This window comes from Mus caroli, chromosome 1 (genome assembly GCF_900094665.2).
Source record: "Mus caroli chromosome 1, CAROLI_EIJ_v1.1, whole genome shotgun sequence".
Lineage (NCBI taxonomy): Eukaryota > Metazoa > Chordata > Mammalia > Rodentia > Muridae > Mus > Mus caroli.
The window spans coordinates 31013856-31033773 of NC_034570.1; the positions used below are offsets into that span (position 1 = coordinate 31013856).

At 47.4% G+C, this 19918-nt stretch overlaps 2 protein-coding genes across 7 annotated transcripts in view; one reads left to right on the forward strand and one right to left on the reverse strand.

The window, feature by feature from the left end:
- Positions 1 to 4625, reverse strand: part of Kansl3 (KAT8 regulatory NSL complex subunit 3) — a 35923-nt gene extending 31298 nt beyond the window's left edge. For 2 of the 6 annotated variants that reach the window (XM_021175293.1, XM_021175281.1), the window contains exons 1-3: positions 4549 to 4625; positions 3212 to 3477; positions 713 to 883 (exon numbers count right to left, since the gene is read on the reverse strand). In XM_021175293.1, coding sequence (XP_021030952.1) covers positions 713 to 883; positions 3212 to 3426 — 386 coding nt within the window. In that variant the 5' untranslated portion in view covers positions 3427 to 3477; positions 4549 to 4625. Of the gene's footprint in view, positions 1 to 712; positions 884 to 3192; positions 3761 to 4548 lie in introns of those variants that run through there. The other 4 variants (XM_021175288.1, XM_029476502.1, XM_021175304.2 and 1 more) reach the window with 4 other exon arrangements.
- A 3094-nt stretch (positions 4626 to 7719) lies between these two features.
- The window catches only part of Fer1l5 (fer-1 like family member 5), a 49256-nt gene continuing 37057 nt past the window's right edge, over positions 7720 to 19918 (forward strand). The window contains exons 1-10 of the mRNA XM_021165906.2: positions 7720 to 7847; positions 9137 to 9189; positions 9920 to 10011; positions 10583 to 10691; positions 12143 to 12197; positions 13449 to 13558; positions 13991 to 14119; positions 15058 to 15120; positions 15928 to 15978; positions 18351 to 18381. Of these exons, the coding sequence (XP_021021565.1) occupies positions 7763 to 7847; positions 9137 to 9189; positions 9920 to 10011; positions 10583 to 10691; positions 12143 to 12197; positions 13449 to 13558; positions 13991 to 14119; positions 15058 to 15120; positions 15928 to 15978; positions 18351 to 18381 (778 nt within the window). The 5' untranslated portion in view covers positions 7720 to 7762. The remainder of the gene's footprint in view (positions 7848 to 9136; positions 9190 to 9919; positions 10012 to 10582; positions 10692 to 12142; positions 12198 to 13448; positions 13559 to 13990; positions 14120 to 15057; positions 15121 to 15927; positions 15979 to 18350; positions 18382 to 19918) is intronic.

Genomic DNA, 19918 nt, shown 5'->3' on the forward strand with positions numbered 1-19918 from the left:
TATTATTATTATTATTATTATTATGTGTGTGTGTGTACACACGTGTAGGTATGTGCATACAGGTGCCCAAGAAGGCCAGAAGCATCCCCCCCCTGAACCATCTCTCTAGTCCCTCTCATCATTTTTGAAAATTAAGTTCTGTCATGGAGCTATACCTGGAACCTTGCAAAACTATATTTTAAAGCAATTCAAGCTATTGACTTTACATACGATTCCAAAACATTTATTATCTTAACTGTAGATCATATCATATCAATGCAAACATAAGTTTAGTTTTTTAGGGAGTTTGGGTGGCTCTGAATTATACGGTTTTGTGGTGTTGGGGCCTCACACATGCCAGGAAAAGGCTTTACCACTGTGCAACATCCCCAACCACTCCTTGTTGTAAAAAGATTAAAGCTTCACCACTGTGCTGACCACACTCATCGTAAGTTCAAGTCCTCCTCCTGCCTAGGCCTTCCACGGCGCTGCAACTGTAGACATCTGCCACTGTGTATGTTGGTCAGTGTGCTAGAGTTAGGACAGTGAGTGAGGCAGTTCATTGTAACCCTCCTACTATGTGCTGCACGGCAGTGAGCGGAGACATCCCCACTGCAGGGCCGTAAGGGAAATGAGATGAGCTCTAGTCAACATTTCAATGACAATGATACTACAGAATTATCAAGTACTAACATTAGCTGCAAATTGGCCAATCTATCCCGGACTGGCCTACCTGTTGACATGCTCTTCCCAGTCTTCTGGCGGAGGAGGAGCATCTGCATCTGTCCTGGCGAAGATCACGTGCCGTTCACACTCGTTCATCACACTTCTTGCCTTCTGATTGTCATAAAGTGGAACAGGAGTTGCCGTGACCGTCTCCACATCTATTGGAGCGTCTGACTCACTGTAAACAGGTGAGGAAATAGGACCAAGCCACACACACTTCACACAACACAGATGCTTAACCATCAGCTGGTTGCCAAGGCTTAAAACATGTCTAATGAACATGATTAGCTTTAAATGACTTTCATAGCCACATGAAAACTCTGATCCACACTCATGACATCCTCTCATCTAGCTCTCTCCTCTCCCTGCTGTGTGCCTGGGAAAGGCAAGGTTATTACACTTTCTGTGGCTTTGGGTTTTTTGGTTTTTTTTTTCCTTAAAGTTTCATCCTGGCCTGGAACTATGTTGCCCAGGCTAGCTTTGAACTCAGCCGTTACAGTTTAAGATTTTAAATATATGTGGGTATGCACACGTGAGCTCCGGTGTCCACAGAGGCCAGAGACATCTGACATGGGTGTTGTGAGCTGGATTTGGGTCCTCTACAGGAGCAGTGTATGATCTTAATTGCTGACACATCTCTCTCCAGCTCCTAGCCCTAACCTCTTGACTCTGCTCTTGCCTCAGCCTCACCAAGTGCTGGGATTATAGGCATGAGTTATCACACTTGGCTCCAAAGACTTTTAAAAATGCAGCTATACAAAAATAAAACAATTTTAAAATTCAGTTCCTAAGGGCTGGAAAGATGGTTCAGCAGTTAAGAGCATTTGATGTTCTTGTAGAAAACCCAAGTTTGATTCCTAGCACCCATGTGGGGTGAGTGACACAACTGTCTAATTCTAGCTCCAGGGAGATCTGATAACTCTAACCTCTGAGGACACTGGTATTCGATGAACATACCACACTCATAAATACAATTAAAAATAAAATAAAATTTCCAGTACAGTAATTTGGTTCCTAAATCACTGATTCTCATCAAAAATAAAAAGTCATTAAGATACAAACACAAAGCAGGAAGTTTTATATAGTTAAAAAAAAAATTCAAATTCTACTTAAAGGCGGTTTTCAGTTATCCCCAGACCAGAAGGATTAGGATTATGCTAGAATGTTCACCTAAAGTCACGGCTCATGGACGTTGAGGAAACTGAAAGCCAAAAACCTGTTACTATCATTAGGAAAGAAAAACTCCTCTGAGCTGGGGGGTATTACAGGTCTGCACTTGGGAGGCAGAAGCAGACAGATCTGTGAGCCAGCCTGGTCTACATAGAGAGTGCCAGGATGGCCAGAGCTACATAGAGAAACCCTATCTCAAATAAGCAAACTATTATTCTAAGCCACAGCAGTGACTGCAATCGGAACGTAGGGAGGCTGCCAACCTGAACTACACAGCAAGCTCAAAGCCAGCCAGGGGTACACAGTAAGACCCAAGTGATGGAGGTAACACAAATCTATAATCTGAGCACCTGAGAGGTGCAAGCAGGAAGATCAGAGTTCATACTACTTATTGGGGAGAGAGAGAGAGAGAGAGAGAAAGAGAGAGAGAGAGAGAGAGAGAGAGAGAGAGAGAGAGAGGGAGGGGTGTGTGTGTCTGTGTGTATAGAACCCAAATACAAGATCTCAACTCCCACCAAAACAAAAATAATCTGTGCTTGAGGAAAGATTAAACATGAAGTCAAAACAAACACAAAATCTCCTATCTTAAAATTTGTAAGCCGGACATGGTGGCGCACGCCTTTCATCCCAGCACTTGGGAGGCAGAGGCCAGCCTGGTCTACAGAGTGAGTTCCAGGACAGCCAAGGCTACACAGAGAAACCCTGTCTTCTCAAAAAACCAAAAAAAAAAAAAAAAAAATGTAATGATCAGAAAAAGTGTGTCTCAACAAATCCTGACACGAGTGAAATCAGAAGGTTCAAAATTAATTAGTTAGGTCAAATATAATCAAATCATTTATCAGAGAGTACATTTTTGAAATGTTCTTGCCTCCTGACATAGGGTGGCTGGAAAGATAAAGAGACTTACTTAGGAAGGGTTTAGATTAGCCCACAGGTGGCTTTTTGTAAGGAGGTAAGAATTGAAAGCGATGTTTTGGGAACTCTCTCCCAATCTGTGCACTGAAGCCAAAACCTCAATGATAAGATTGTAGCCACTGTCAAACAAACTAGATGCTGCAGTAAAGGGAGGAAGGAATTCTCTAGTTACTAGGAACTAAACAAGCTAGGCTGTGTTTTCCTTTGCACATCTCCCTTTTCTAACTCGCATTTGGAAATGTCTGTGTAGGTGTCCAACCTTGCCCTGCCCTTCTGATGCTGCTCATCCAAGCTCTCCATTCACCCTGCAGCCCCAATCACTCCTAAGAACATCTAAGCCCCACCACGCATCATTGCCAAGGTCAGGCGGAAGTAGCCCTTAAGAAGGAAACCCAAACTCACATGGTATTCTCAAACTCACATAGTATTCTCCTGCTGCCGACGGGGGGTTACAAAGAGCATGCGGGTGGGGCGGGCACTACTGGCATCTGGGTGGGCACTCCATGGTTTTGCATAGCTATGATCCAGGAAAACGAGGTCCAGTTCCCGCTCATGCACTGAAAGCTGGAAGAGCAGGGAGGTACCCATCCGCCGAGCTGAAGTCTGGAAGTCCCTCTCCCCACCCCGGTGGGCCATGTCAGTAGTCAGGCAGCCAAGTCAGGGTGTGAATATCTGCATGCTAGTCACCTGCAGTGAAAGGGGGCTTGTAAATTCAATAGCTTCCATTTCTCCCAACTTTCACTGTCAAAACACGTCTTTATGCTCAGCTTTCGATCTTTTTTTTTTTTCGATTATGCACATCTATGTGTCCTCCCACACCGCCATACACAATTCTGTAACTGTAAACTGACAAGACTCCACAGTTCACAAAAACATGACCTTTGCAATTGCCAAGGCGTGGTGACGCACGCCTTTGATCCCAGCACCGGGGAGGCAGAAGCAGACGGATCTCCGGGAGTTCAAGGGCAGCCTAGTCTATACACAGAGTTGGTTCCAGGACAGCCAGAGCAATATAGTGAGATCCTATCTCAAAAACAAAAAACAAAAACCTAAATTTGCTGGGCAATTTTCGTCCTGGGTGGTAAAGGTTTCTGCAAACCAGAGGGATCACAAACATGAATTCATCAAAAGCTAAAGGTCCCTACTTTTCATCCCCTAAATAGGACGTGCGCAGGGCTGGTCGGCTCGGGTGGCCCCAGCACAACAGGCGGGCACCACGGGCCTCCAGGCTTCATTGCTTTGGGCTGAGGTCAAGGGGACTCTCCTAGGGTCACGCTCCACCAAAGGTTTGCATCAACCTCATGGTACAACACCGGAGTTTTGGGAAAGGGAAAACCAGAGCCCGCCCTCAGCCCGGCCGGGCCCTCAGAAGGCCTCTCCTCCTTCGCCCTCCCTCGGCGAGGCGCCCGGCAAACGGCCCGCTCCTCTGAGAGGTTCCCGCCACGGAACCGCAAAACCTCAAAACGGCCCACCCGGGCGGCGGCCCCCGAGCCCGGGCGACTCGGCCAAGGTCATCCCGAGTTCCCGGCGAGGAGGAGCCGCCCGGCCCCACCTCCCCTCCCGGGGCCCTCCTCGGCCTCGGCCGCCCCAGCGCCGCGTCTGCCTCCCGCGCCCCGCCCGGCCGGCCCGGCCCGGCCCGCGGCTTCAGCCCCCGGGGCCCCTCATGCCCGCGGAGCCCCAAGGGCTTCTCCGAGGCCGCCGCCCGCCGCCTGGAACCCCACGGGCCGCCACCCGCGCCGGGGCAGACCCGCGTCTCACCCGCAGTTGTCGGCCGCGCGCTCGCCCGAGCCGGACCCCAGTGCGCGTGCGCCTTACCGCCCGGCGCCTTGGGCTCTGAGGAAAACGCGGAAGCAGATCGCTCTCCCGGAACCGCGCGGCGGCGAGCGGCAAAGCCCGGAGCGGATCCGCGCCCGTGACCTCGCTGGCCTGTGGGGAACGCGGAAAGGGCGCGCGACTCCCGGGGCAGAGACGTTCTCCCTCTGCGTTCTCTGTGGGAAAAGTGAGGACAAAGAACAAGATAGTTCAGACCACCCCAGAGCTCGGTGTCCCCGTCCCTATTACAGAGCTGGGTTCAATTTGCAGTGTGCGGGTGGGGTTTATTTCAGCCCAGCGGGGTTTATAATCCTAGCACGCGCGGAAGGCTGAGACAGGAGGATCGAAGTGAGTTCCAGAACGACCTGAGCTACACCGTGACACCCTGTCTCAAGACCTCAAAGCAAACCAGAGAGATGGGGAAATGAAGAGAGGGAGGGAAAGCTTTGCAGGATGTTGGGATACAATTCTAGGGCTCTGCGGAGTTTAATGAGAAACTGGTACAGCTCAGACTAGGATGAGGTGGAAGATGAGGCAGAGGATAGATGTAAGGTTCAATTTTTTTTCCAGTTTTTTATTAGGTATTTAAAAGGATCTTTACCAATCCTAAATCAGATAGGGGACTAATATCCAATATATATAAAGAACTCAAGAAGATGGACTCCAGAAAGCCAAATAATCCTATTTAAAAATGAATGGGACACAGAGCTAAACAAAGAATTCTCAACTGAGGAATATCAAATGGCTGAGAAGCACCTGAAAAAATGTTCAACATCCTTAATCATCAGGGAAATGCAAATCAAAGCAACCCTGAGATTCCACCTTACACCAGTCAGAATGACTAAGATCAAAAATTCAGGTGACAGCAGATGCTGGCGAGGATGTGGAGAAAGAGGAACACTCCTCCATTGTTGGTGGGATTGCAAGCTTGTACAACCACTCTGGAAATCAGTCTGGTGGTTCCTCAGAAAGTTGGACATAGTACTACCAGAGAATCCAGCAATACCTCTCCTGGGCATGTATCCAGATGTTCCAACTGGTAATAAGAACACATGTTCCACTATGTTCATAGCAGCCTTATTTATAATAGCCAGAAGTTGGAAAGAACCCGGATGTCCCTCAACAGAGGAATGGATACAGAAAATGTGGTACATTTACACAGTGGAGTACTATTCAGCTATTAAAAAGAATGAATTTAAGGTTCGATTTTTAACTGCTTGGTTTGGTTCAGCAGATTCCGGCAAGCAAAGCTACGGCTTTTTTCTCAACTTGAAATGTGCAAATGCCTAAACCCTGACTCACCAGGTTGCCAGGGGAATGCAGTCGATTATCTCTGCCACCTGTCAAGAACTCCATTGATTTCTTGATGCCAATTACTATGAGCAACCCCCACCTCCCGGCCTTAGAACTCAGTGTTATTGGTTGTTTTTTCATTTATGGAGGGAATGGGGAGACAGGGTCCCATGTATCTCAGGCTAGGCTCATACTAGCTATGCAGCCGGAGAAGACCTTGAATTTGGTTGATGGTTTGCTTCAATTTTGTTTTTGTTTTATGTTTTAAGACAGAGTTTCTCTGCGGAGCCCTGCTGTCCTGAAACAAGCTCTGTAGGCCAGGCTAGCCTCAAACACAGAGATCCGTCTTCTGCGCATGCCCACCACTTCCTGGTTGCCCTTGAACTTCTGATTCTTCTGCCCCTCTTCTTTTCAAGTGTCGGGATTATAGGCCTGCACCACCACGCCTTGCATAGAACACAGTGTTTTAAACACTCAGTTGCCATCCCATTTAGGCTTGAATAAGGTAGAGGGTCAGGAAAATTAAGCTACAAAAGGTTTCTAAGTGTACAAGGACTGAAAATTAATTCAAGGGGTGTAACTGGCAGTTCATGACTCACATCCACAATGTCACTGCAGCCTTGGTTCTGAGCACACAACGTGCACTTTCGCAAGGCTCGTGCCATTTAGCTAGCTAGAGTGCCAACAAATGCTTTCAAAACCCCTTGGCTCAGATTTTAGACTACTGTATGTTATCAATTGCAGTGTTTTCGCTGTAGACACAAAGTTTTCTGCTCTTACAGAAACCAGATAGTTTTATTACAAAAACAAAGGCTCTTAATATTTTCCTATCTTTCACCATGTATCAAAGTAGCATTTCTTTGGATTGTGACAGCATGCTTGGTCTTAGAAATTGCATTTTGAATGGCTGACTTGGGCTTCCTAAAACAATCGTTAAATGAATTTTAGCTTGGGATCAGGGCATACTGCCCAATCATTTCTGAGAACACTTCTGCCATTTTATAGCCTGTCTTTATATGAAGTAGCTTTCTTAGCATTAATTACTATAAAATCAAACTACCTATCCCCTCAGAGGCAGGAGGATCAGGAATTCAAGAACAGCCTCAGCTATACAGCAAGTCAGAGCTAACCTGAGCTATGTAAGTCAGAGCCAACCTGGGCTATGTGAAACCCTGTCCCCCAAATTAAAAAAAAAAAAATCAAAGGACAAAAGAGGCCAAATGTTTTACTTTTCCATTAGAAAGACCTCCCCTTGGGCTAGAGATGGCTCAGGGGTTAAGAGAACTGACTGTTCTTCCAGAGGTCCTGAGTTCAATTCCCAGCAACCACATGGTGGCTCACAGCCATTTGTAATGGGATCCGATGCCCTCTGCTGGTGTGTCTGAAGACAGCCACAGTGTACTCATATACATAAAATAAATAAATAAATCTTAAAAAGAAAAAAGAAAAGAAAGCCCTCTCCCTCCCGTGAGGCATCATGGATTTTCCTGTATATAGATCTTGATGGTCTCACTTCTTGTATTTTCTCATCTAAATTGCATGACTTTGCCAGTAATTCATTCCAGACAGAAGAGAATTCTGTGCCTGACTTTGAACTCAAAAGGTCAGTAACAGAAGAAAAGGAAGGAGGAGTCCTTAAAGCAGGGAGGTCGATTGTCTGTGTGGGCCTCAAGTCACTTGTCTTATCTACACTCGGTCACGCGTCCTTCACCTCCCAGAGATTCTCTTTGGAACCAAGAACCTCTTATCTCTGTGATGTTCCTCTTGTTGCTAAGCTCCACTCACCCTGTGAACCTGGGACAGAGGAGCTCCAAGGAGCAAGAGGTGGCCCTGTGCAGGGAAGGAGGAGAGGGAACAAGTGTCCAAGATGCTGAGGGTTGTTGTGGAGTCCGCTTCGATTAACCCTCCCCTCAGCACCACACCCAAAGCTTTCGTAACTGTCTACTTCAGAGGTGAGAACCCAGTTCCAAAAGGCTACCTGTAAGGCATCAAAAGGTCAATTCCACTACATGAATGATGTCCTGGGTAGATTGTTTGTTTCAAAACCTGTTACCAAGCACCTAGCATCTTGGGAGTGAGAAAATCAAGTCCATTGAAACAAAGGCAGTGTTGCTGGCCCTCTGTATCTGTGGACCCTGCGTCTGGGAACTCAGAGTCAAAAATATTTAAGGGCAGGCAAGATGGCTCATTGAGTAAAGCAAATATCATTCCTACACTCCATTGGCCAGAATGAATCACAGTCCCACATGGCTTTGAGACTCAGGGTACTATGTGCTAGGAAAGAGAGGGAAATAAAAATAGAGTTGCCTGCTATGTAAGAGTAGGGGGCCTTGGTCCAGTCCACGTGTGCTCTTTGGTTGGTTGGTTCAGTCTCTGTGAGCCATATGGGCCCAGGTACTTGACTCTGTAGGTTCTCTTGTGGTGTCCTTGACCTGTTCTCTCCCCCAATCCTTCCCCAACTCTCCTACAACATTCCCCAAGCTCCTTCTAATGCTTGGCTATAGGTCTCTTTGTCTGTTTCTGTCAGCTTCTGGATGAAGCCTCTCAGAAGATAGTTGTGCTAGGCTCCTATATGCAAGCATAGCAGAGTAGCATTAATAGTGTCAGGGGTTGGCTCTCTCCCATGGCACGGGTCTCAAGTTAGGCCAGGCATTGGTAGGACATTCCCTCAATCTCTGCTCTGCCTTTATCCCTCATGTCTTATAGGAAGGACACATTTTTGGGTAGAAGGTTTTGTGGCAGATATGCTGCGTCATCTTCATGTAGGTCCCCTAACAATTGGGGTCTCTCTGACTCAGATGCCTGCCTTCGGATTCCCTTCCCCTAGCCGGGCGCCTTATCTGGCCTCAGTGGGGAAGGATGCACTTAGTCCTGCTGCAACTTGTTGTGTCAGGGCAGGTGGTACCCAAGAGAGGCTTCCCCTTTTCTGAGGAGAAGGGGAGGGGGTAGTGTGGAAAGGGGCTTAATGGGGGAAGTGGTTTATGAGGGTGGGACTGGGAGGAGAGGAAGGGGCTGCAATCAAGATGAAAAGTTAATTAATTAATGAAAAAAGGAACAATAGAGTTATCTATCCCACAGGGTGATAAATTTGAACTAACTGAGAAAGAATGCACAGATGCTAAGTTACAGCTGCCAGCTGACTTGACTTCTAGGGTACCCACTCCACCTCTGTTGACCCCATTCAAACTCAGACACCGACATACTTCCCCCAACTCATCCCAGCCCCTTGGTGTCTTTGCAGATATGAAGAAAATAACTCGAGTGGAGGAAGGACATGACCCCATATGGAATGAGGTAGACACTCCGCGACCATCCTGGAAGAGGAATGAACACTTCCAAGAGCAAAGGGGCAGGGCCTCTAACCTGGTGCCTAGGGAATCTCTCACCCAAGTTTCTTAAGACTGAGGCAACTTAGCCTAGGTTAACCTTTGATCTGAAAGGGCTGCAAAAGCCCTCAGCTGTTCTTGATCTCTCTCCCTCTTGCCTCTGGGGACGCACAACATGATGGCTCATCCACTAATCCACTGACGCCTAGAATCCCGAGGCAGAGCCAAGGCTCCTTGTGCAGCGTCCTCTCTTCTCTTGGTCACTTGGTCACTCACATTGTCTCACTCGACAGTCACTCAACTTCTAACATGCCCAGGAGGCTTCAGCATAGGAACACACATGGGAGAGCCCACATGTGGACAAGGAAGTCTTGTGGACAAGCCAGTGTAGTCTCCTTAGGAAAGTAGACACAACAGAGACTCCTGAGGTCCAGCCCATCCCCAGATCTGCCCTCACTTCCTAGAAGGGTGGATGAGAAGGAGGAGGTAAGATGTTGCCCAGCTTGGTGTCCTACACTCTTAATCTCAGCACTCCTGCAACTGAGGTAGGAAGACCGCTGAGCTCCAGGCTAACCTGGCCTACCTAGTGAGTTCCAAGGCCATCCAGGATGCATAATATGGCTCTGTCTCAAAACACCCAATTTCAAAATAAAAGAAAATAGCAACAGAAAATAATGATTTCTTTCTGCCCCTCACAGACCCTAATCTGGCACCTCTGGAATCAGCCACTGGAAAATGACTCCTTCCTGAAAGTCATACTTCAGGACTCAGTTTCTAAAAAGAAAGAAAGGTGAGGCAGAAAGAGGCAGGAAGAGCCCGGCTCACTGACCAAAGCCACAGGGGAGCAACTGCTAACCCATTTCTAACCCATAACTAACTCGGACAAAGAGCCAGAACCCTTTCCACACAGTCAAGGAAAACTGGAGGGTGGTATTAAAGGAGAACCAAGAGATGAAGATGGCCTAGAATACACACTTGGATACCAGCAGCAGCTCTGATTTGAAGCCTCAGTTCTTGAATGTTGGCCTAATCCTAGCCTCCGGTCGAAACCCAACTCTCCTATCCATCCCAGATTAACATCCCCTTAGGAGTGGATGCACGGCACACCATAGGCCTTTTCCAGCACGTAGAGTCTGGTTGGTCCATCCTCGGTCCAATGATGTAGTTTTCTTGGGATTTCCTAAGGAGCTTCCCATAGAGTGTGGGGAGACCCTACCCTCACCGGTCTCCAGTGGAGGCTCTGCTCACCTGGATTCTTCCGGTTGTGTGTGTGTGGAATCATCCCCAGGACACAGCCTGGGACCCAGGAGGAGCCCTCTGTCCTGCCTGGGAATCTCACACCTACCCCTTGCCTCCCCCAGGTTCATTGGCCTGGCCACTGTACCGCTCAAGCGGCTGGCACAAAGACCGAAAGAAGTCGTGTTTGTGAGGGACCTGATCCTGCTCAACCATTCCATGAAGCCCACTAACGTGAGTCAGGCACCAGGCAGCCCAGGCAGGAGGAGCATGGGCTGCTGGTGTAGCTGAACTTCTCACTCCAGGAGCACCCAAGTGCTCAACCACAAAGGAGTCCCTTGTACCCTGGGAGGGCCTGTCACACTGCTGTTATCACACCATCCATCTCCCATCCACTCTTCCATCACCCCAGGAGTCAGTCCCTGTGCTAGACACTGGGATTCCAGACTGAATGTTGGTAGGCAGGGAGGAATGGGAAAGCTTTGTGAGAGAAAAGGAAAGAAAAAGGAAGGCTTCAGTGGGCCCCAATTGAAGGCTGCTGCTTTGGGGAAACCAAAGTCAGGCTCACCCAAGCGATTGGTTTGAAATTCATATTTGGCTTTTCCTGGTTGGACCTATGAGATAGAATCCTAAAAACCTTAGTTCAACCCCAGGCCCCACATGGAAGCAGGAGGATACTGACTCCCAAAGCTGTCCTCTGAGCTCCACACTTGCACCTTGACACAAACATGTCCCCCTCATCTTACACAACATAAATAAGTAGAAGTTAGGTCATCTGTCATCTCGCTGTTTATCGAATCCTGGCCATTGGGCGCTGACAGTCACTGTTTGGCTCCTTGACTTGTTATTAGAGATGGCAGACTGACTTCCTAGAGTCTAACATAAGGCAGGCTGGCCTCCTGGACTGCTTTCTGTAGATGACAGATCGGTCTTCTGAACTAGTGGCCACAGAGAGAATCCTGTTATATGCAGTGTAGTCACAACCCATGCGTATATCCAGTCTCTCAGAAGGACATGAGTTTGTCTACTCATCCAGAGAGGCAGGACCCCCTGCAGAAGGGCATGGAGGAAAGGCAGGTTTAGGGAGGGCAGGCTGCCGGTGCTATTGGTACAACACACTTGAAGTGTAGACAAAACAGGAGCCAGAGGCAAAAGGGCTTCTGGTGTGTGCGGCTAAGACTTGTTTCTAGTCATTTAAAGAGGTAGTGGGTATTCAGTGGGCAATCCTGAGGAATGGTCTGGAGATAGGTGGGTCGGTAAGGAGTTTTTGAAGGAAGGATATCAGTTAAGAGGTAGCGATAGAAGTTTTCCCAGATCAGGAGACATTGAAATTGCCATGGGTGATCACCCTAGTTAGAACCATGGTTCAGGACTGGTCCCAAGTCATGTTTCCCTCTTCTCTGCAGCCTCTTGGGTCCTCTGCCATTGATATCATTATAGTTCATTTATCTTCCAAGCCCCCTTCATTGCAACCCATTACTATCTCTTTACCAGTCTGTGGCTGCAAACACATGTACATGCACACACACACACACACACACACACACACACACACACACACACACACACACGCANNCACACACATGCAATAGGGGTCATGAATCCAGCCAGACTAGAAAGGCTGGTGCTATAGCTTATTAAGGATTTCAAGATCTGGCTTCCAAGTCCCTCCCTTTGCTTTGCAGTGTACTGTCACCCTACAGGTGGCCCAAATATACGACCAGGATACTGAGATGACAGGTATGTCTTTTTCTAGGGCATTACCAAGCATATCTGAATGGGTTCTTTGGGACTTTTGAAACCCAATTCTTTTTTATTTTGTATTAGATATTTTCTTTATTTACATTTCAAATGTTATCCCCTTTCCTGGTGAGACCCAATTCTTTTTTTTTTTTTTTTTTTTTTTTGGTTTTTCGAGACAGGGTTTCTCTGTGTAGCCCTGGCTGTCCTGGAACTCACTTTGTAGACCAGGCTGGCCTCGAACTCAGAAATCCACCTGCCTCTGCCTCCCAAGTGCTGGGATTAAAGGCGTGCGCCACCACCGCCCGGCAAGACCCAATTCTTAAGGCTTACCAAAAAATTATGACCAGGGTCCCTGGAAGTTGGTTTTTTTTTGGTTGTTGTTGTTTTTTGTTTGTTTGTTTTCAAGACAGGGTTTCTCAGTATTGTCCTGGCTGTCCTGGAAATCACTCTGTGGACCAGGCTGGCCTTGAACTCAGAAATCCGCCTGTCTCTGCCTCCCAAGTGATGGGATTAAAGACGTCCTCCACCACTGCCTGGCTTCCTGGAAGTTTTATAGACCTAATAGTCACATCATCATCCATCTGGCTAATGCCACTGTTCTAGTTTGATTTCTATAAACGCTACAACCAAAAGCAAGTTGAGGAAGAAAAGGTTAATTTCCACAGTCCACCATAAAGAGAAGTCAGGATAGGAGCTCAGGATGGGAGCCTAGAGGCAGAAACTGAAGCGCAGTCCATGGAGGAGTGCTGCTTACTGCCTTGCTCTCCACGAATGCTTAACTCACTTTCTTATACAGGCCAGGACCACCTGCCCACGGGTGAAACCAACATAGTGGGCTGGGCCCTCCTACAGCAATTGTTAAGGGAAATTTCCCCCACAGACTTGCTTACAGGCAATCTGATGGGGACAATCTCTCTTCCCAGATAACTCTAGGTTTGTGTTAAGTGGACCAAAACCAGCCAGCAATGCCGCCCATTTCTCCATCTTTAGTTCTCTGGACATAAGGCTTCTCTTAGTAGGGCCAGAAAGACATAAGGGTGGCCATTTCCAAGAGCCCCCACGTATGAAGGGCAGGGTCCAAGGATCCCTTACTATTGAGAATGAGGGCCTCATGAGCTTGTTCAGGGAGAGACATGTGCTCTATCAGGGTCAGATTTTTATCAGGAGTAGGTCATGGCGGACATAGTGATTGAAAGGGGGGAAAGGTTTAAAAGCCTTCTAAACTGTCCACCCTGTACTTTTCCGTAGGCAATAAGGAGCTCCTGGGCTCAACTGTAAATGAGGTGACCCAGAAGAAACTAATGGTCTCTGGCCTCCCCATGCACAGGGCTCTGGCTTCCAAGCCTCAACACTTTCAGGTGAGAGACTAGAAGGGTGGGGAGGGCTGGAGAGATGGCTCAGAGGCTCAGAGGTTAAGAGCACTGACTGCTCTTCCAGAGGTCCTGAGTAGTTCAATTCCCAGCAACCACATGGTGGCTCACAACCATCTGTAATGGGGTCCTCTTCAGGTGTGTCTGAAGACAGCAGCAGTGTAGTCACATACATAAAATAAATAAATCTGTGGCGGCGGGGGGGGGGGATTGGGTCCTTATGGCAGCTGATCAGACCCTTGATAACCCAAGCCTGCTCCTTAACATTCAACTCCTTCCAGCCTTCCCCCATACAGGATCTCTATCTGTAATACCTGGAGTGTTGTTACCTTGAAAGGTTTGCTTTTGAGAGAAGAGTCCCCCTTGGAGGACAGAAATCCACACTCCCATGATCAGATCTATTGGGTGTCCCCTCTGTAGGTCCGGGTGAAGGTGTTTGAAGCCCGACAGCTCCTGGGCAACAACATCAAACCTGTAGTAAAGATAAACATCGCAGGTCAGCAGCATCTCACTCGGATCAAGATGGGAAACAATCCTTTCTTCAATGAGGTAGGCTGAACAAGCCACGTAGGGCAGGGGAGCCAGCCAGGAGCCCAGCATTCCCCGGAAGCAGCTGGCAAGCTTGCTTCCTAAGTGGACTGTCTGTAAGCTACAAGCGTTTATTAAGCAGCTACTACACATCAAAAATTATGCTCAGGGTTGGACAAATAGGATGGGTTAATTCTGCTAGTGGTCTGATGGCAACACAGCATGTGAACCCACAAACAATTGCAGGGGTGGGGGCAGACAGGTATGGGGAGCACTGTTAGCGGGGCTATGGAAAGCAACCTCAGTTCACGCACATTTTTTCACTGCCGAGCCCCAGTAGCACGGTGTCAGGAAAACAGAAGGTGCTGGTGACTAGATGAATGAAGACCAGGTCCTGGGACAGTGGAGAGGGCTTAGGAAATGCTACGAAAACTATAAAGAAAGAACTTACCAGAAGATCGAAAGGACAGAGCGATAATTCAAAGACTTGGAAGCAAGAAGCAGATTTGATTTTTTTTTTCATGCCAAACTGTAGCTGAAGGGTGTGTCTGGGAGTGTGCAGTGCAGATTAGGGTCCCACCACGGATAGCTCCTAACAGCCATGGAGGACTTAAGTCTGAGAGTGACGAGGGAAAGGAGGTTCTAGCTGACGAAGAGAGAAGGGTGGAGCGGACTGGCAGGGCAATCCAGAAGGGACACAAGGCTCAAATAGCTACTGTGGAAGAGTGAGCTGGTTTTGAACAGTTAGGTTCTCTAGAGAGGCCTTGGGCAGAACACCCCCTGGGAGCCTAGGAATCCTCTGGTTCTGAGGGGTCTGTGGGTGATCATAAGCAGAGAGTCACTGAAGTGGGCATGTAGTGAGGGAGAGGGGAGGGCCTGGCGGTAGAGGAAGCGTATTATCCCAAAGCTTCAAGTAGTGGAAGAAACTGTCTACCCAGCCCCCATTCTCTCTGCTCCAGATATTCTTCCAGAATTTCCACGAGGTTCCTGCAAAGTTCTTTGAGGAGAACATCTCAATCGAGGTAAGGAGTCAAACTGGTTTCCAGTTAAACGGGACCATTTTCTTGTCCTACTTCAGTATCATAGAACACTCTTGAGTTGGAGTCAAGTGTCTGCCTGTCTCCAAGGCAGCATCTTTCATTCCCCTTTGTGGTCCAAACACCTCATCCATTTGTTCATTCATTCAACCAGTGTTATTAGAGATCGCCAACTGGGGCCCGAGCTACATGCTTGGGTGAACATGGAAGCCAAATTCTCTTGTCACCAGAGTGACATACCCCATTCCCCAACAAGAGGGAGCCAGTGACAATGGTGACTATATATTCGTCCAGTGCCTTCTGGGTGGGTGTCCAGCACAGGGCTGAGGGGGAAGCTTCCTCCCACCCTGAAAGGCCATTTCCGTGTTCTTGGGCACATAACACAGTGGAAACAACCAGAACAATATGTACTAAAAAGAGTAGATTACAACAGCTTACTTTGGGACAAGTGAATTGATCTCTCTGATCAATATCTTCATCAATGACATTAAATTTAAAAATATGAACCTCACAAGGCTCCTCTGAGAACTACCTAAGAAAAATGACATGCAAGTGCTGGCCATTAGGAAGCTCAGTGAGGTGGGGGGGGGGGTGGCCTAACACCTGGGACCCCAGAGCTCCAGAGGTGGGGCAGGAGTGTCAGAAGTTCAAGGTCATTATTGGCTACACAGTGAGTTTCAGGCCAGCCTCAGCTACATGACAGCCCAACCCCCAGATATATCCTTGCTTCCCACAGAGGGTAGGGGTAATTGGCATTGTGAATGATAAGATCTTTCTGGAAACTCTCCGCAGGTGGTGGACTCTGCAGCATCAAGATCAAAAGCAGAGATTGGGAGATTCCAAGTGAGCCCTGATGGAGGAGGAGGCTGGGGAAACTTCTGGGCTCCAGGATCCCGTCCAGGGAAAAGGACTTGGCATTTCACACAGATCCACATGTTAGGATGCTAACAGAAATAGCAACTACCATAACACTGTGCAAAGCCTGAGGTAGCATCAAGAGGGTCAGAGTGTGTCAGGTTCAGATAAGGATTGGTACCCACTGTCATGTGCTATAGACACTGGACACGTCTCCGCTTCCATTCATGGGTCCAAGAAGGTCACCCTAAGTGCTGAAGAACTCCAGAAAGAGATTGATGCCTTTGAGGACAGATTGGGGGGCGGGGGGGAGAGATTCTGTGGCATAGTCCAAAGTGGTCAAGAACTCACTATGTAATTCAGGCTAGCCTCGATCTCATAGCCATCTTCCTGCCTCAGCTTCCCAATTGCTGCAATGACAGACATGAGCCACCATGCCCAACTTAGTATTTGCATTTAATTTTAATGTTTTTATTTTTAAAGATGAAAGGTTTTATTTATTTTCATTGTGTGTGTGTGTGTGTGTGTATGCTTGCATGCACTAGCTTTTATATAGGCTCTAAGGATTAAACCGGGGCCCTTGTTTGTTTAGTAAGTACTTGCCAACTAAGCCATCTCTCAAGTCCCCAGAATTTTTATTTTTATGTAATTTATTTTTTCTCTGTGTGCGTGTGTGTATGCACGTACACATGCGTGCATGTGCCACAATCTAAAGTCATGTGTGTGGTAAGAGTACACTTTCTTGGAGGTTGGTTCTTTCTATCATTGGATCAGGGGTGAAACTCAGGATTCAGACTCACACAGCCAGACTTTAACGTGCTGAACCATCTTGCCAGTCCTGTGCTTCTATTTTTACATCTAGATGATGTGTATCCATGACCAAAAATCACAAGTTCCTGTTTTGATGAAGTGTCTAGAACTGCGTGCGGATGTAGCTCAGAAATAAAGGACTTGCTCGGCATGCACAGTGTCCTGGTTCAGTCTCCCACGCTAGGGAAAGGGGATGGGAGAAAGCCATTTTAGTAAAGTTCCATGTATCTGGGTTTGTATGGATTGTACAATGTGTGTCTGTGTCTGTGTGTATGTGATGTGTGTGTGTGTATATCTGTGTGTGTGGTATGTGTGTGTGCATGTGTATATGTCTGTGGGCATGTATATGTGTATGTGATGTGTCTCTGTGTATCTCTGTGTGTATCTGTGTGTGTATCTCTGTGTTATCTGTATGTGCTTGTGTGTAAGTGGTGTGTGTGTGTGTTGCTAGGGTCTGAACTCAGTGCATTGTGTAAGTGTGTAAGCTGGGAAAGTGCTCTAATCTGGCTTATACTTTTTGTCTTTATGTTTTGTTTTGGTGTGTGTGTGTGTGTAAGAGGCTTTTGCTTCTCTGATACAAGCCAGTGAATGAGTTTGAAAGCAGGCCTATTATGCAGTCTTGCTGTTGATCTGTGGAGCCTGGGCACTGGCCTATTCACATTGCCACTTCTCCTGTAGCATCTCCCTCAGGCCTAGGCTAATGCCCTCTCCCAGGAGGAAAAAGGAAGCCACCTATAGTCTCTCTGCCAGAGACCACTCAGTCATCCTCATCCCTAGCATAGAGCTTCCCTTCCCTACCCAGGGAAAGGGAAGAGTTAAGTGTGTGGATAGTTCCAGCACAGGCTTCCTCTTAACTAGCTGTTAAGCCTTTGGGGCATCTTTCAAACTTAGTAGCCTCCTCTATATCGGGGACAATGGTCCTTCCATTTTTTCTACAGAGTTCAGACTAAATTGACACTTAAGCACTGCTCTAGTGTGGCCACTGGATGAGGTAGAATTGCAAATCCTGGTTTTGGCTTGTGCTGCACAACTTTCCCTTGCTAGACCAGATACCAGTAATATTCAGCATAGGATGAGAAAGGGCTTATTTTGCCTCCTGGTTGTAGATGTTAATTAATCCACAGGTCTCTTTGGGCCTGTGGTGGCACATATATTAAAAAAGAGAACAGCTGAGAACAGGGAAGACATGTAAACAGAACAATAGATTTCCCCAGATCTCCTTCAAAACGGTGCTGACCAGAGACCCACAACCCTCCCCCTTGGCCTCAGCTTCTGAAGGCTCTCCCATCCCCACATGGCCAGGTTGGGGACCAAGCCTTTACTTCATGATGCTTTGGGAGGACATTTAAGATCCAAGCTTACTGGGCATGGTGCTAATGCCTTTAATCCCAGCACTGGGAGGAGGATCTCTTGTGAGTTCAAAGCCAGCCTGGTCAATGTTGTACGATCCATGACAGCCAGAGCTGAACAGTGAAAACCCGTCCCGTCTGAAAACAAAAACAAGAACAGAAATCAACCCAAGCTAATCATTTTACTCTTATCTTTTTCAGACAGACATTGGGTTTATCTACCATTCCCCAGGTAGGTGACAGATAATGCAAACATTTGAGCCTTCTGGGAAAAAGTAGACTAAGAGTTAAAAAAATCCCTCAGAATTGCCACTACATAGGGAGAAGTAGCTGTCTGCTTGGAAATAGTTACTTACTTTGTGGTGTGTTTCATCATGACCTGTACTAATAGCATCTTTCCCTGAAAAGTTCAACACCCGGGAAGGGGGAAGTCAAATGCTCAGTTTGTATCGAACTCTTAAGTTATAGTTCTAATTTCTAAAGCCAGTAACAGTTTTGTTGTTTTTCTTTTTTTGTTGGTTTTTGTTTTTGTTTTTGTTTTGTTTTATTTTCGAGACAGGGTTTCTCTGTGTAGCCCTGGCTGTCCTGGCACTCACTCTGTAGACCAAGCTGGCCTCGAACTCAGAAATCCACCTGCCTCTGCCTCCTGAGTGCTGAGATTAAAGGCGTGTGCCACCACGCCCGGCTGTTGTTTTTCTTGAAGCTGGATCTTACTATGAAGCCAAGGCTAGCCTGGAATGCATGAACCAGACTCCAAGTCCTAGGATCATGGGCACATGCCCCATACCATGCTCTTTTTAAGCATATTGTTTTAATATAGATAATGTTAATAGATAGATAGATAGATAGATAGATAGATAGATATAAGCTAATTCAATGTGGTTTTTGGCATTTTTACACACACACACACACACACACACACACATGCTTGCTGAGTATTTTCTCAACCCAACCTTCTTATCTCTCTCCCACCCTTTTCTACCCCTATCCCACACTGTCTTAGCTAGGGTTTCTATTGCTTCAATGAAACACCATTCCCAAAAAGCAAGTTGGGGAGGAAAAGGTTTCTTTGGCTTACATTCCCACATCACTGTTCATTATTCAAGGAAGTCAGGACAGGAACTCACACAAGGCAGGAAGCTGGAGGCAGGCACTGAGGCAGGTAGAAGTCATGGTGGGGTGCTGCTTACTGGCTTGCTCACCCTGCTTTCTTACAGAACCCAGGACCACCAGCCCAGGAATGCCACCACTCAAAATAGGCTGGGCCCTTCCCCACTAATCACTAACAGAAAATGCCTTACAGCTGGATCTCATGGAGGCATTTCCTCAACTGAAGCTCCTTTCTCTATGCTGTCTCTAGCTTGTGTCAAGTTGACACAAAACCATCCAGTACATGTCCTTATAAACATTTCTCATATTTACATTTGTGTGTGTGTGTGTGTGTGTGTGTGATCCACTGAGTTTAACCAGGGCCATCTGTGTGAGCATGGGTTTAGAGTTACCCGTTGGAGCCTGGTGGGCTCAATGGTAGATATTCAACTAAAGACAGTGACTCCACATGTCCTAAAGTGTGTCAACAGCCAGTAGTTCAGCAGTGACAGATAGGGAGCCATGAGCTCCTCCTCCATCTGTGACTGACTGTTACTAGGGCCAGCCTTTGGCAGGCTCAGAGCTGGTAACCACCACCGCTGTGAGGTCACGATCATAATGGTTGCATTGTGCCCGGTGGATGGCGGTTCTCAGCCTGCCTTCCTATCCTCGGTCCCTTC